The 13,323-nt window shown below is 40.3% G+C and overlaps 2 protein-coding genes across 2 annotated transcripts; both read right to left on the reverse strand.

Annotated features, from left to right (window-relative positions):
* Positions 1–4,511: 4,511 nt before the first annotated feature.
* LOC110053473 (adenosine receptor A2a-like) lies at positions 4,512–6,154 on the reverse strand. The gene has a single exon (XM_020759706.2). The coding sequence runs from the start codon at positions 5,914–5,916 to the stop codon at positions 4,960–4,962; it is 957 nt and encodes a 318-aa protein (XP_020615365.2). The 5' UTR covers positions 5,917–6,154; the 3' UTR covers positions 4,512–4,959.
* A 4,829-nt stretch (positions 6,155–10,983) lies between these two features.
* On the reverse strand, positions 10,984–12,643 carry LOC110053474 (adrenocorticotropic hormone receptor-like). Its single transcript, XM_020759707.2, has one exon. It carries the CDS (start codon positions 12,378–12,380, stop codon positions 11,430–11,432), a length of 951 nt encoding a protein of 316 aa, XP_020615366.2. The 5' UTR covers positions 12,381–12,643; the 3' UTR covers positions 10,984–11,429.
* Positions 12,644–13,323: the final 680 nt, after the last annotated feature.

Raw genomic sequence — 13,323 nt, forward strand, 5'->3', positions numbered from 1 at the left:
TTTAAATTAAAACTGAATTGAATTGAATTGAGTTTTTCACTCGCCTGGTCAACAGTTAAAACTTGTTCGGCCTTCTGGACAAAATTAAAGGAATGCTTTCCAACAGCAGTGCTTGCCTTTGGTTGATATAGATAAATCCGAATAAGGACTTCCTTCCAAGTGTTAGGTCTTTCCAGCATCAAGCATCTTCTTCCTTCAGGAGTAAAATGAGCTCTCAGCCGGACGACATGTCTTCACTCATCAACGAACAGTTTGAAATGTTCTAAGAAAAGTTTGAAATGTTTTGTTCAAGAGAAAACAACAAGACATACACAGGCTCTTAAGCTTTGCTCTTACAAAAACTCAGTCATCGCCAGTAACCTGAGGAGTGTTTTTCTTTTCTTTCTATGGAAAAACAATAAGTAATTTCAACCTCGTGGCAAATTAGCAAATGCAAGGGAAGAAGGACAACTATTTTGCTTTAAATGACTGATTTTTTACCACAATTGCTGCTAATCTCGCAATCTGATTGGCTAATTTGCCGCTGTCGATAAGATTCCAGACCATGTTACTCGCGTCGATGTGTCGCGCAATGCCTTTTTTATGCTCGCACCCTGAAAAAAAAACAAACATTTTCTTTGACGTTGATATCGTGGTAAAAACAAATCGAAATGTGGTTTAGCGTGGTCTGTACTCTTATCGACAACGAGTATGTGTTATCACTCTTTTCCCAAACATTTTTTTTTTCTTTTTTTTTTTGTTTCTGCATGTTGAGCGAGTTTGCAAAAATTTTTGAAAGGAAAGTCTGACGCGTACAAGTAACTCATTTGCATAGTGCAGCGCGAGCACTTTCAAGTCCGAGCTTTCAATTGTCAACAAATCTTGGCAAAGATTTCTTTCGTTATTTTTGATATTTTGGTGCGTCTCGGCGAGTCCACAACATTTTGACTACTGCGATGACGCCTAATCGTTGTCGATAAGAGTACAGACCACGCTAAACCACATTCGATTTGTTAATTAGAACATGCACGTAAGCGCAATTGGCTGGGGCCGACCATCTATTAATCAGGGATACTTGATGACCTATCGATCTAGTTTTAGTTGTCCAGTATTTCCGAGGCGAGAGTAGAAATTTGTTAATGCTTTAGATCATCAACACCTTCCCCCACCCCCCCCTTCCCCACCCCCGCCCACTCTTCTTGCACTTGACATGTCTTTTTTACATGTGCTAAACATGAGAAAAAGAACTCACATTTGCAGTACTTGATGGAACATCTTTGAACTTGAACAAGTGCCGCAGTACCAGGTTTCCCGTCATTTACACGAGGCGGGTTAGTATACAAGCGAATTCTCTGTGTTCGTCCACAGCGACAGCACCCAGACCACGAAGATCGCCAAGACAAACCGCCGTCCACTCAAAAGGACCAGTTTCGCGTCAGCATTTTTGCGAAATGTTTTCCGGATGTAATGTTTTAATCTTTTCACTGTTTGTTTGCCGCGAGGTGTGTGTAGGCTTCAAAACACTTGCAGCAATTATTAAGAAATAAGAGTGATTCAAATAATCACGAGGATATTTTCCAAAGCTTTTATTTTTATGGCCTGTCGACACTTTAAACAAGAAAGTTAGGCCTCGGAGTAAATACGAAACCTCCGAGCTAAGGCCGTCAGTACAAACGTCACTGATATTCCCGCAGAAGTCTAATTCCCAGTATTTTCCAATTCCTACTAGTAATTTGAGCACTTTTTTAGGTCCAACGCCATTTCCTTCAATGTACAGGTTAATTTAATTCTTGGTTTCGCCAAACTCTTATTTTGTCTTCTCGAGTTAACTTAACGTCAGTAACTTATCACGATCTGCCGACGAAAAGTCAATTATTTAGCGATGCTCCACCATGAAAATGCTTTTCAAATTGTTTTTCAGCTTATGCGAAATTTTTACAAATTATGCTACCAGATGCAATTTAATGTCGATGATGCGAAATAGCAACACCCTGTTGAATCGAAGCCCTATGATCATCTGTCCCAGCTTGGCTTTTTGGGTCTACTGGATTGGAAGGCGAGAATCGTATCACATTATAACAATGGGGACAAATAGATAGGGATCTACTAGAGCGAGATTGTCCTTGTAAGGATACACGGCCTTGTAAGGAGACACGGATACACGGCCGGACAAACACCACGACACTAACAATATTAGGGACCTTTAGATATCGATAGGAGAACTTGATCGAGCACATCTTTCGAATGTTAATCCGCGTAGTTATATGTTTTTAGATTCCTCGTTTCTCCTTGTTGCTGACCAGTTGAATAGGAAACCGTAACAGTCCAAAAAGATGTAAAACGTGGTACATGTTATCCAAAACATAAGCACTAGGCTTGAAAAGTCTTACGTGTACACAATCTCGTACTCCTTCTCCAATCCAAAGGTGGCACACAGTATTAAACGAAAATAAACCGATGATCAGCAAACAGCGGTATCTTCCGGTTTCAATTCCACTGTGTTCTGTCGCGCATACTTCACGGGACACTCATCACGGTCACAAACGTCCGTGTTATACTCGTTTTGACTCCCACCGGTTTATGGCCGCCGCCATGGGTCTTCATAACTTTTACCTTGCATATTGAAAAGTTCTGCCATTCAGTTTATTTGACTGTCTACTTTATGCCTTCTATATAACTGGATTGCATCTTTCACACACTCTTTTTAAGAATATTGTTTTTCCGGCTCAGGCTGGTTATTCTTATTTTTTGCCGATTTAGGGCTGAATATATTCTTGCGGATATTCTCAGCGTATGACATTCCGGTTCGACTTTGGTGCCGTTGAAGTAATTTTGCAGCGAGACTGCAGACAATGTAATAAAACCTAATATGACACACATGACTTATGAGTGCAGAAATGTTAGTAGCTTCGAACAAAGGCCTAATGCTGTCTTTGTTTCCTTTTGACTCGTTTTACCGTTTAGAGAAAGGCACAATTTTATTAAGGCTAAGTTAAAATTTGTTTCTTTTTTCTTTTAAATTCTTTTCAAAACCTCAGCCTGGAGTTTATTCTTAAAATATTTTTAAAATTTCGCAAATTTCATCCTCGATATTCTTCCCGGCGTAGTCAAGAACTCATTCGAACTCCAATCGATCGATTGACTGCCATTGGGTTCGCTAATCGAACATTATCGAACTCCAACCAAAATCTTGCCAATCGAATACAATCGAACGTTCGATCGGAAATCGAGCGTTTTTACAATCAAACATAATCGAACCGGCCTACGCAATCAAACATAAAGTCAGTTTTATCTGGTTTTAAACAAGGTGTTGTGGTCACATAAAGTTGTGTGTTGGTACGAGTACACAGGCAAGATGCCGGAGAGGGTGCAATTCCTGAAGTTAAAGGCTACCGTGTCGGTGAAAAGTTTCTTGTTAGGAAGAAAAGTGGAGAAAGGGATTTCGAATTACTTTAACAATTTTATACATACTAATATAAAAGGGGAGTCTTTCCGATTTAATTGGAACTGAATGCTTATTGATTTTTATACCGTTTTGTCTTTCTGGCGAACAAAATTGAACTAATCTGGTCGGTGTAGTTCGAGTGGTTCGATTGAGTTCGGTAATCGAAAACTCACCGATCCGAACTTTGGGCCTCACACAATCCTTGGATGCAGTCAGGCACCATTTCGTTCGCAACGTAGTACATCAGTGTTCAGACGCTGAACTTTTCATGAGCCGAACTTAATTCGAATTTAGACCGACCCAAATTATCAAAAGTACACCTGTTGATTCAGACGTCGAACTAAATTCGCCGAACTTTATTTAGTTTAAACCAAATCACATCGAAATGTCGGCGATTTTCAGGCAAAGAGACAACTGCTTGTAAAATACGTTATAATAATTTATGCATTAGGTTCAGCTCATGAAAAGTTCGACGTCTGAATCAAAGCCGTTCCAAAGCCGAAATTCCCCGCTGAGCTAGGTGGTAAGAACTGCTGGGCCATATACCAAATTGAAATAGCCGTTCTTAAGTGATTTAAACGCCGAACTTTTCATGTACTTAATTCAATGTATTTGGTTTGGGAGAGTAATTAAGATGATTTCCGCAGAACATTCGAACAATAATGGCAAAAATTAAGTTACCAAAAAAAACCTCATGGCATGGTAATATTTTGAATAAAAGTAGGAAGATATTATCTGGACCTTAGCTCTCAAGCTGACCCCGCGAGAGAAAATTGAACTTGAAGTTATCAATATTTCTATTAAAACGGACGTCTCGCGTTAGTTGAAAACACAATAACAGAGCCTTTAAGCATTCTTACGAGGTTTGACATTAAATTTCTCGAGAATGCTTGGGGATTTAATCGCGGGGTCACCTGGAGAAATGAATTAAGGTGAGATGTTTTAAATAGTATTCAAAACGTTACCGTGCTATGAGTAGATTTTTAGTAAGTAATTTTTGCACTTATTGCTCGCACTTTGAGCGGAATCCGTCTTAAACAGTTTTATACTGTAAAAGCTTGGGTGTTAAAGGTCAATAGACAGTGAATAGATTTCATCACTCTTTTTTCATACCGTCTTGTTTTACAAACATCACTGACATTCAGTTAATAGTTAGTAGACTATCGGTACAAGATTTATGTGACGTATACTAAGCGAAAGCACGAGCACTGAAATTGAAAATTGTTAATCGAACACATTGTCGTACACCTACCCAAATCTAAAGGTCGCTCGATATCAACCGAAATAAACCGATAGTCAGTCAGCAGCGGTGTGTGATGTTGATTTGTCACGTATACCCCACGAGACAGTCATCATGGAGAAAACCGTCCCGTGTTTTACACATATTGACCCCCACCGGCTTATGGCCGCCATACGCCTTTGAAATTACCTTTCTGGTAGTTCTGCATTTCAGTTTATTCGGCTGTCTACTTAATGTCCTCTATATCAACTAAATTGCACCTTTCGCGCGTAGCTGTTTTAAGACCCATTAGCGTTCACAACGGTTGATAATGATTGTGGTTCAAAACTGACATGGACCTAATACACGTGTGACATGTCACAATGCCCCTGAAAACCCTTCGAAAATTTTCTAATCTCCAGGCGTACACAAATGGATTCACGGTTGAAGTGGTCATTACAAGAAGCCACTGAAAGTCCCTGATCCAATGAATAAACACACAATGACAATTTGTGCAGAGGTTGATGATGTAAATAAAAATACATGATGGGAGATAAAAAGTAAGAAACAACAGCGTTACAATGAGCAGTGTTTTCGTCATTTTCTTTTCCCACATCATTAACTTTCTCATAATCAAGTTCTCCTCTGAACTCTCGAACAAGTCGTCCCATTGCTGCATCTGGTGTCGCAAATGCTTCAAAATCTTCGTGTTTGTAAAGATCAGGTCAATGATGGTAACAGCTACAGCAGTGTTCGCAAAGATGAAGCGAAATCTGTCGTACCCCACAATGAAATAGATCATCGAAAGCAGAATGGACACAATCCACAACAGAACTGAAATCAACAACGCCCTGACAGGGCTAAGGTTGGTTCGATAACTCAGAGGGTGCATTATGGCGAGATAGCGATCGAGCGCCATGGCTGTTAGGCTGAGAAGTGACGCGGTGCAAAAAGTGAAGTACACTATATGGACTGCGTGTTTAAAAGGCGGCTTCAGCATGTCAAGTCCCTCAAGCACGTGAGAAATCGTAGACAAAGGCCCTAGAATGAGTCCAACGACAAGGTCCGCAATGCTAAGATTGACTACGAAGTAGTTAAACGGTGTCCGCAAGTCTTTGTAAGGATTCCAGATGACAGCAATGACCACAAGAGAGTTTCCAACAGACGCAACGATAGTAATTAATATTGAAGATGAGGCCGTGAAGAAAGACAAATAATTTGGAGGTGTAACTGTAGCATTTCCGCACGGATCTAGCCCAAGTATGAGAGACATTTTCTGTTCACAGCCCGTGGACTGCTGGACAGGTCAGTCGGTATGACCAAATTTTTGGGGGCAACCAAAATTTAAAGGTAATCCAAAGCACTCGTGTATTTAGCGAGTCAGTGTCGAACATCATATATTCCCTTGAAATGCAATCATGTCTTGTCACGACTTATTTGAGCATCGATCACGTGAAAAGTTTCGAAAATTTGCGGTCTAATTCTAGGATGCGTCGATGACGGTGAACTGATTCTCTTGAATGCAATGCCGCGTCACGAGTTATTTGAACTTCGATCACATTAAATGTAATTTCCAACATGGAAGTCAAATTACTGGATACTTCGGTTACGATGTTTGCCGCCTATTGGTTATTTCTGTTGTGTTTGTTTGTTTGTTTGTTTGTTTGTTTGTTTGTTTGTTTGTTTAACCTAAGCCAGTTTTTTTTTTTTTTTTTTCTTATCTCTGTAACAATTTCCCTCGTTATAAAAATGCTTTTTCGCACTGTAATTTACAGGGTCTTTACAGTTAGACGGTTAATACCTCTTACTAACCGAGATCGAGGTCCGTACTGTAAGTTACGAACCGAGTTTTTTCCCCTTCGATTAATGGCCCGCGCGCTTCGCGCTTAGGCCATAAATCGAAGGGGGAAAAAACGAGGATCCGCAACTTGCAGTACGGACCGAGAAGACGAGGTTAGTAAGATATTTATTATATCTCTACTGTGTGCCTGACAGGTTCGGAAACGATTTCTATTCACGCGAACTCGGAAAGGCTTCAATTTCTGACGCACCTCGAAAGCGAAACGAGCCAGTTTGACACTGTTTTTTTAAGTGGTTAGCACAATTTATTACATAATTTAGAGCATAAGAAAGTTTTAATTCTAACTTACTATAAAAGTTAAGAATACTTAGCGATAAATCACGAAACAGTTTGGCAACAAAACCAACTTTAAATTTTAGCGGGCCGTGCAGGAGAGTACGGCCCACTAAATTGACCAGTCACAACACGCGTACTAACTGAGAGATACACTAAAAACTTATACAGCATGGCTAGACTACGAATAGTCCCTCTTTCGCCTAGTCCGTCGCGCGTGACGCGAAAGAAAAGCCGCTCTATGAAAATGAGCTGTTCCGAATGGAAGGTGCGAAGTCAGCAATCTCCACTTAATTTTTTTATTTTTATAGGTGAACGACATAAAGCTCGTGTTCATGAAAAATAGTGACTCGGATATGTGTTCTCGAAAAGTATATTTGTGCTATCCAAATGCGCGTTATTGTCCATCTGTTGAGAACGTAAAAGTCAGCTGAGCACCAAAACAATTCCTCTAGAAGAGAATGCTAATTTAATAAGCGTTACATTTGTTTGAACTAGAGATATTTCCATATCGTAGACGAGAAAATCCATTTTAAACTTGTCCACAGTGTTCCATAGCGCAGTTTTGGTTTGTAAGCTTATGTATTCAATGGGACCTTTGATTCAGACCTTCTTGCAACCCGAAGGACGATATCATTGCTTCTAAGGCATTATCACCCTCTCAGCCATCAGTAGAGTCTTCTTGATGCTTACTCCTTACCATTTTCCTCTTAAAAGATGTGCTTTGATTCTAAGTACAGGATTTTGCCGTCTTGAAGAAAACCACGACACACGACGCCCTCTTTATTTTTTAATGCTGCGATAAAAAAAATACATAAATAAAAAATAAAAAATAAAAAAACCTTTCCCCTACCCACTAGAATATGCAAAAAACCACAACCGCAATAGGTACCAAAGATATCTCAGGGGAGTGGGAAAGAGGAAATTTCTTGGTATTTTCAAAGGACCACTTGTCTCACCTACCCTGCAAGGGAGTTCATATACGCCCCCAGCTACCCCAAGGCGAAGCTGACAATGGAAAAGTTCACAATTAATGGAAAAGTTAACCATGGAAAAGTTAAAAATGAAAAGTTTAACATAATTCTGCTACGGTCTTTTCGTATGGCGTTAATTATATTGTGTCCAGCTGACGAAAATATGGACATCTGAAGGCCACGTTAGCAGTATTTCACTTACTTAGAATATATTTCCCAATATTCTAAAATCAATAGTCCTTCGTCCTACGGACGAAGCGCGAAATCTTGGGGGCGAGAAGCGCGCGTTAATGATAAAGAAATTGATGTTTGTTACAGTCGACTCCCGATAATTCCAACCCTCTAACTCCAACCTCGCGCTAACTCGAACCAAAATCGATTTCCCCTGGATTTCCGTCATACATTTACTGCATTTTTACCCTCGGTAACTCGAACTCCCGTAACTCGAACCTCACGCTAACTCGAAGCAATTCTTGTTTCCCCTCAGGTCATTTTCTGACATTTTCCGCTATATAATTTTACCCTCGATAACTCGAACCATGTCTATGAGTACGTGACACGTCAAAACAATCAGTGTACTGTAGTCCAAAACATTGAATTTATTTTGAAGCAGCCGTGTGAAGAAGATGTGAACTTTTTTCCTTTCTCAGTACATTACACAAAACGTGTCAGTTCAGTTCAGCTTCCGCTGGTTTTCACAAAGTGTTGCCTCTTAACTCCTTTTTCAAAATGTTCCTGCTGCTTTCCTTTGTTATATTTTTCACATTACGTTACGTTCCTATTTATACAGTCATTTAGAGATGTACTGTTTTGTTTTCACTCGAGTTCTCCATTCTGTTATGTTTAAATTTCATTGAAATATACACTGCATGAATAGAAAAACCATAAACACCGTTTTGTTTTGTTTTTGTTTTTGTTTTTGTTTTTGTTTTTGTTTCCCTAATTTCCGGTCATTTGTTCGAAACTCCCGATAACTCCAAACTTTTTTTAATTTTCCTAGCTTGAAGGTTAGAGTTATCGGGAGTCGACTGTACTTTGTCTCGCTTTCCAAGTGGAAGCCATGTATATTATGTGCTGGCCAGGAAAATTCGTTGGAATGCCTGCCAAGTCTTTTAGTGTTTAATCCACGAATATTAATAAAAATTGCTCCGAAGATGGACACAAGAGTTGTCGGAGTCCCAGTATATGACATGGGCTCGAAAATGGCTGATCGGGGGTTGGGCATTTGTCAACTTATTCAACGACATAAGGTTTTAAGGATACTTTTCTAAAACACGCACCGAATAGAAAGAAAAAAAAAAAGCATAAAATACCTTTAATTTCCCTTAGACTCAGTATTTATGACACAAAGGCAGAAGAAATCAAGCACGCTCTCTTTTTAAGAATTCGGAATATCGAGGCCGGAATTAGCGAAATTGTAAGAATATTTTAAGACGTAACCACAGGCTGAGATTTTGAAAAGAATGTAATTTTGTGTGTTAAGATGTGTAAAGTACACGTGAAAATTGTGTGGGAATAAAGGCTACACACAAAACACAGACTCGCCATGGGTCCTTCTTTGCCGTGGGCAAAAGGTCAAGTGGAACCGCAACTAATGCTTTTCAGATTGTTTTTCAACTCATGCGATTGTTTACAAATTATGCTACCAGATGCAATTTAATGTCGATAACGCGAAATAGCAACACCGGTGGCATTGACCGACGAAGCCCTATGTTAAGCTCTCCCAATTTGAGTTTTTAGTGTACTGGATTGGAAGGCGAGAATGGTACCACATTTAACAATGAGGACAAATAGAAAGGGAATTGAGAGCAAGATTGTCCTTGTACGGGTACACGGCCGGACAAACACCATGACACTAGCAATATTACGGACCTTTAGATATTTATTGGACTGACAAGATCGAGCACATCTTTCGAATTTTAATCCGCCCCGTGACATGTTTTTGGATCCTTCATTTCTCCCTGTTGCTGACCAGTTGAAAAGGAAACTAACGGTCCAAGATTGACGTGAAATATGATTAAGGTCATCGAAAGCATAAGCACTAGGCTTACAAAGTCTTACAAGCACACAATCTCGAAAATAAACCGATGATCAGCAAACAGCTGCGGTATCTTCCGGTTTCAATACCGCCCTGATGTTGATTTGTCACGCGTACTACACGGGAGACTCGTCACGGTCACAAACGTACCGTGTTATACTCATTTTGACCCCCACCGGTTTAATTTATGGGCGCCGCCATGGGTCTTCATAACTTCTACCTTGGTTATTCGTATTAGCCAATCAGAACGCGCGCTTTGCTAAGGCTATGTGATAAGTAATTTTTGAGCAAGACTGCAGACAATAAAGCCTGATATGACACACATGACTCATGAGTGCAGAAATGTTAGTAGCCTCGAATAAAGGCCCAACGCTGTTCTTGTTACTTTTGACTCGTTTTACTGTTTAGAGAAAGGCACAATTTTAATAAGGCCGAGTGAAAAGTATTTTTTTTTTTTTTTTTTTTAATTCTTTTCAGAACCTCAGCCTGGAGTTTATTCTTAAACTATTCTTAAAATTTCGCATATTTCTTCCTCGATGTTCTTCCCGGCGTAGTCAATCGGACTCATTCGAACTCCAATCGATCGATTGACTTCCATTGGGTTCGCTAATCGAACATTATCTTACTCCCCCCAAAATTTTGCCAATCGAACACAATCGAACGTTAGGAAATCGAGCGTATTGACCATCGAACATAATAGAACCGGCTTACGCAATCAAACATAAAGCCAGTTTTATTTGGTTTCAAATGAGGTGTTGTGGTCACACAAGTTGTGTGTCGGTACGAGTACACAGGCAAGATGCCGAAGAGGGCGAATAACGTAAAACCCAGCCTGAAATTGACAATTCCGGAAGTTAAAGGCTACCGCGTCGGTGAAAAGTTTATTGTTAGGAAGAAAAGGGGAGAAGGGATTTCGAGTTACTTTAACAATTTTATTGAACAAATCCCGTCGGTTTAGTTCGATTGGTTCGATTGAGTTCGGTCATCGTAAACTCACCGATCCGAACTTTGGGCCTCACACAATCCTTGATACACTCAGGCACCATTTCGTTCTCAACATAGTACATCAGTGTCTAATTTGCGTCGGTCGAATACTTTTACAGAGGTGCCGGACACTTTGACAGTAAGCGAGGTTTGGTAATTAAATAGTATAGTGTAAAAGCTTGGGTATTAAAGGTCAATAGATAGTGCATAGATTCAATCATTCTGTGTTCATACCGTCTTATTTAACAAACATCACTGATATTCAGTTAAATAGCTAGTAGACTATGGGTACAAGATTTATCTGACATATAATAAGCGAAAGCATGAGTACTGGAATTGAAAATTGTTAACCGGACACATTGTCGTACACCTACCCAAATCTAAAAGTCACTCGATATACACCGAAATAAACCGACAGTCAGTCAGCAACGCTGTGCGATGTTGATTTGTCACGTATACCCCACGAGACAATCATCATGGACAAAACCGTCCCGTGTTTTACACATTTTGACCCCCACCGGTTTATGGCCGCCGTACGCTTTGGGAACTACCTTGCATACGTTCTGCTTTTCAGTTTATTCGGCTGTCTACTTAATGTCCTCTGTATCAACTAAACTGCACCTATCGCGCGTAGCTGTTTTAAGACCCATTAGCGTTCACAACGGTTGATAATTATTGTGGTTCAAAACTGACATGGACCTGATACACGTGCGACATGTCACAATGCTCCTGAAAACCCTTCGGAAATTTCCCAATCTCCAGGGGAACACAAATGGATTCACGGCTGAATTGGCCATTATAAGAAGAAATTGAATGTCAATGATCCAATGAAGAAACACACAATGACAATTTGTGCAGAGATTGATGATGTAAATAAAAATACATGATGGGAGATAAAAAGTAAGAAACAACAGCATTACAATGAGCAGTGTTTTCGTCATTTTCTTTTCCCACATCATCAACTGTCTCATAATCAAGTTCTCTTCTGTACTCTCGTGCAAGGTGTCCCATTGCTGCGTCTGGTATCGCAAGTACTTCAAAATCTTGGCTTTCGTAAAAATCAGCACAACAATGGTAACAGCTAAGGCAGTGTTAGCAAAGATGAAAAGATATCTGAAGGGCCCCACAATGAAAAAGATCATCGAAAGCAGAATGGACGCAATCCACACAATAACTGAAACCAAGAAGACCCTGACAGGGTTAAGGTTGGTTCGATAACTCAGAGGGTTCATGATGGCGAGATAACGATCGAGCGCTAGAGCTGTTAGGCTGAAAAGTGACGCGGTGCATAAAATAAAATACGCTACCAGAACTATGTCTCCGAAAGGCTGCTTTAGCTTGTCAAGTCCCTTGAAGATATGATTTATCGTAGACAAAGGCCCTACAATAAGTCCAACGACAAGGTCCGCAATGCTAAGATTCGCTACGAAGTAGCAAAACGGTGTCCGCAAGTCTTTGTAAGGATTCCAGATGACAGCAATAACCACGAGAGAGTTTCCAACAGACGCAATGATACTAATTAATATTGAAGACGAGGCCGTGAAAAAGGGTAAATAACTTGGAACTGTAGCATTAACGCAGAGATCTTCCCCAAGTATAAGAGACATTTTCTGCCCACAGTCGGTGGACAGGTCAGTTCGTATGACCTAGATTTTTTCGGGCGACCAAGAGTAGTCCAAAGCACTCATGTATTTAGCGAGTCAGCGTCTAACATTCCCTAAAATGTAATATTGTCTTGTCACGAGTTATTTCAGCGTCGATCACATGAAGTGTTTCGAAAATTGGCGGTCAAATTCTTGGATACGTCGGTGGACGGTAAACATTCTCTTGGATGCAATGTCGTCACGAGTTAATTGAGCTTCGATCACATGAAATGTAGTTTCGAACTTTGGAAGTCAAATTATTGTATACGCCGGTAACTACGGTTTTCCATGCCGCTTTGGTTATTTCTGTGTTGTTTGTTTGTTTAACATAAGCCATAGCTGGCTAGACTACCAATGGGCGCTCTTTGCTTAGTCAGTCGCGCGTGACGCGAAAGAAAATCTCGAGGAAAAAAATGACCGCGCCAAATCCTGGAGGCAAGAGGCGCACGCTAAATGATAAAGAAATCAGTGTTGTCTGTCTGACTTTATCATCCTTTCCAAGTGGGAACCATATTATATGCTGGCCGAGAAAATTTGATGGAATGCTTACAAATCTTTTAGTGTTTAATCTGAAAGTGAAGTGTGATCATCGCAGTAAATTTTCCAATTTAAGCAACTGGAAAGAAGAAGCCTGAAAAAAATCAGGGCTTCAACGGGATTCGAACCCGTGACCTCCGCGATACCGGTGCGATGCTCTACCAACTGAGCTATGAAGCCACACATTGGGAGCGAGGTCAATTAATTGAGTTCCGCAGTTCAAATATGAATTATTTCATATATACTTCACATCATTTCACTCACGGGAAGATATGAACTCAATTAATTGACCTCACTCTCAATGTGTGGCTTCATAGCTCAGTTGGTAGAGCATCGCACCGGTATCGCGGAGGTCACGGGTTCGAATCCC

This window comes from Orbicella faveolata, unplaced genomic scaffold, assembly GCF_042242905.1.
Source record: "Orbicella faveolata isolate gen_17 unplaced genomic scaffold, um_ofav_v1 contig_12, whole genome shotgun sequence".
In the NCBI taxonomy this organism is placed as follows: domain Eukaryota; kingdom Metazoa; phylum Cnidaria; class Anthozoa; order Scleractinia; family Merulinidae; genus Orbicella; species Orbicella faveolata.

Bases quoted from the DNA above. Each gene is read 5' to 3' on its own strand.
- LOC110053473 (XM_020759706.2), bottom strand. From the start codon at position 5,916: ATGTCTCTCATACTTGGGCTAGATCCGTGCGGAAATGCTACAGTTACA.
- LOC110053474 (XM_020759707.2), bottom strand. From the start codon at position 12,380: ATGTCTCTTATACTTGGGGAAGATCTCTGCGTTAATGCTACAGTTCCA.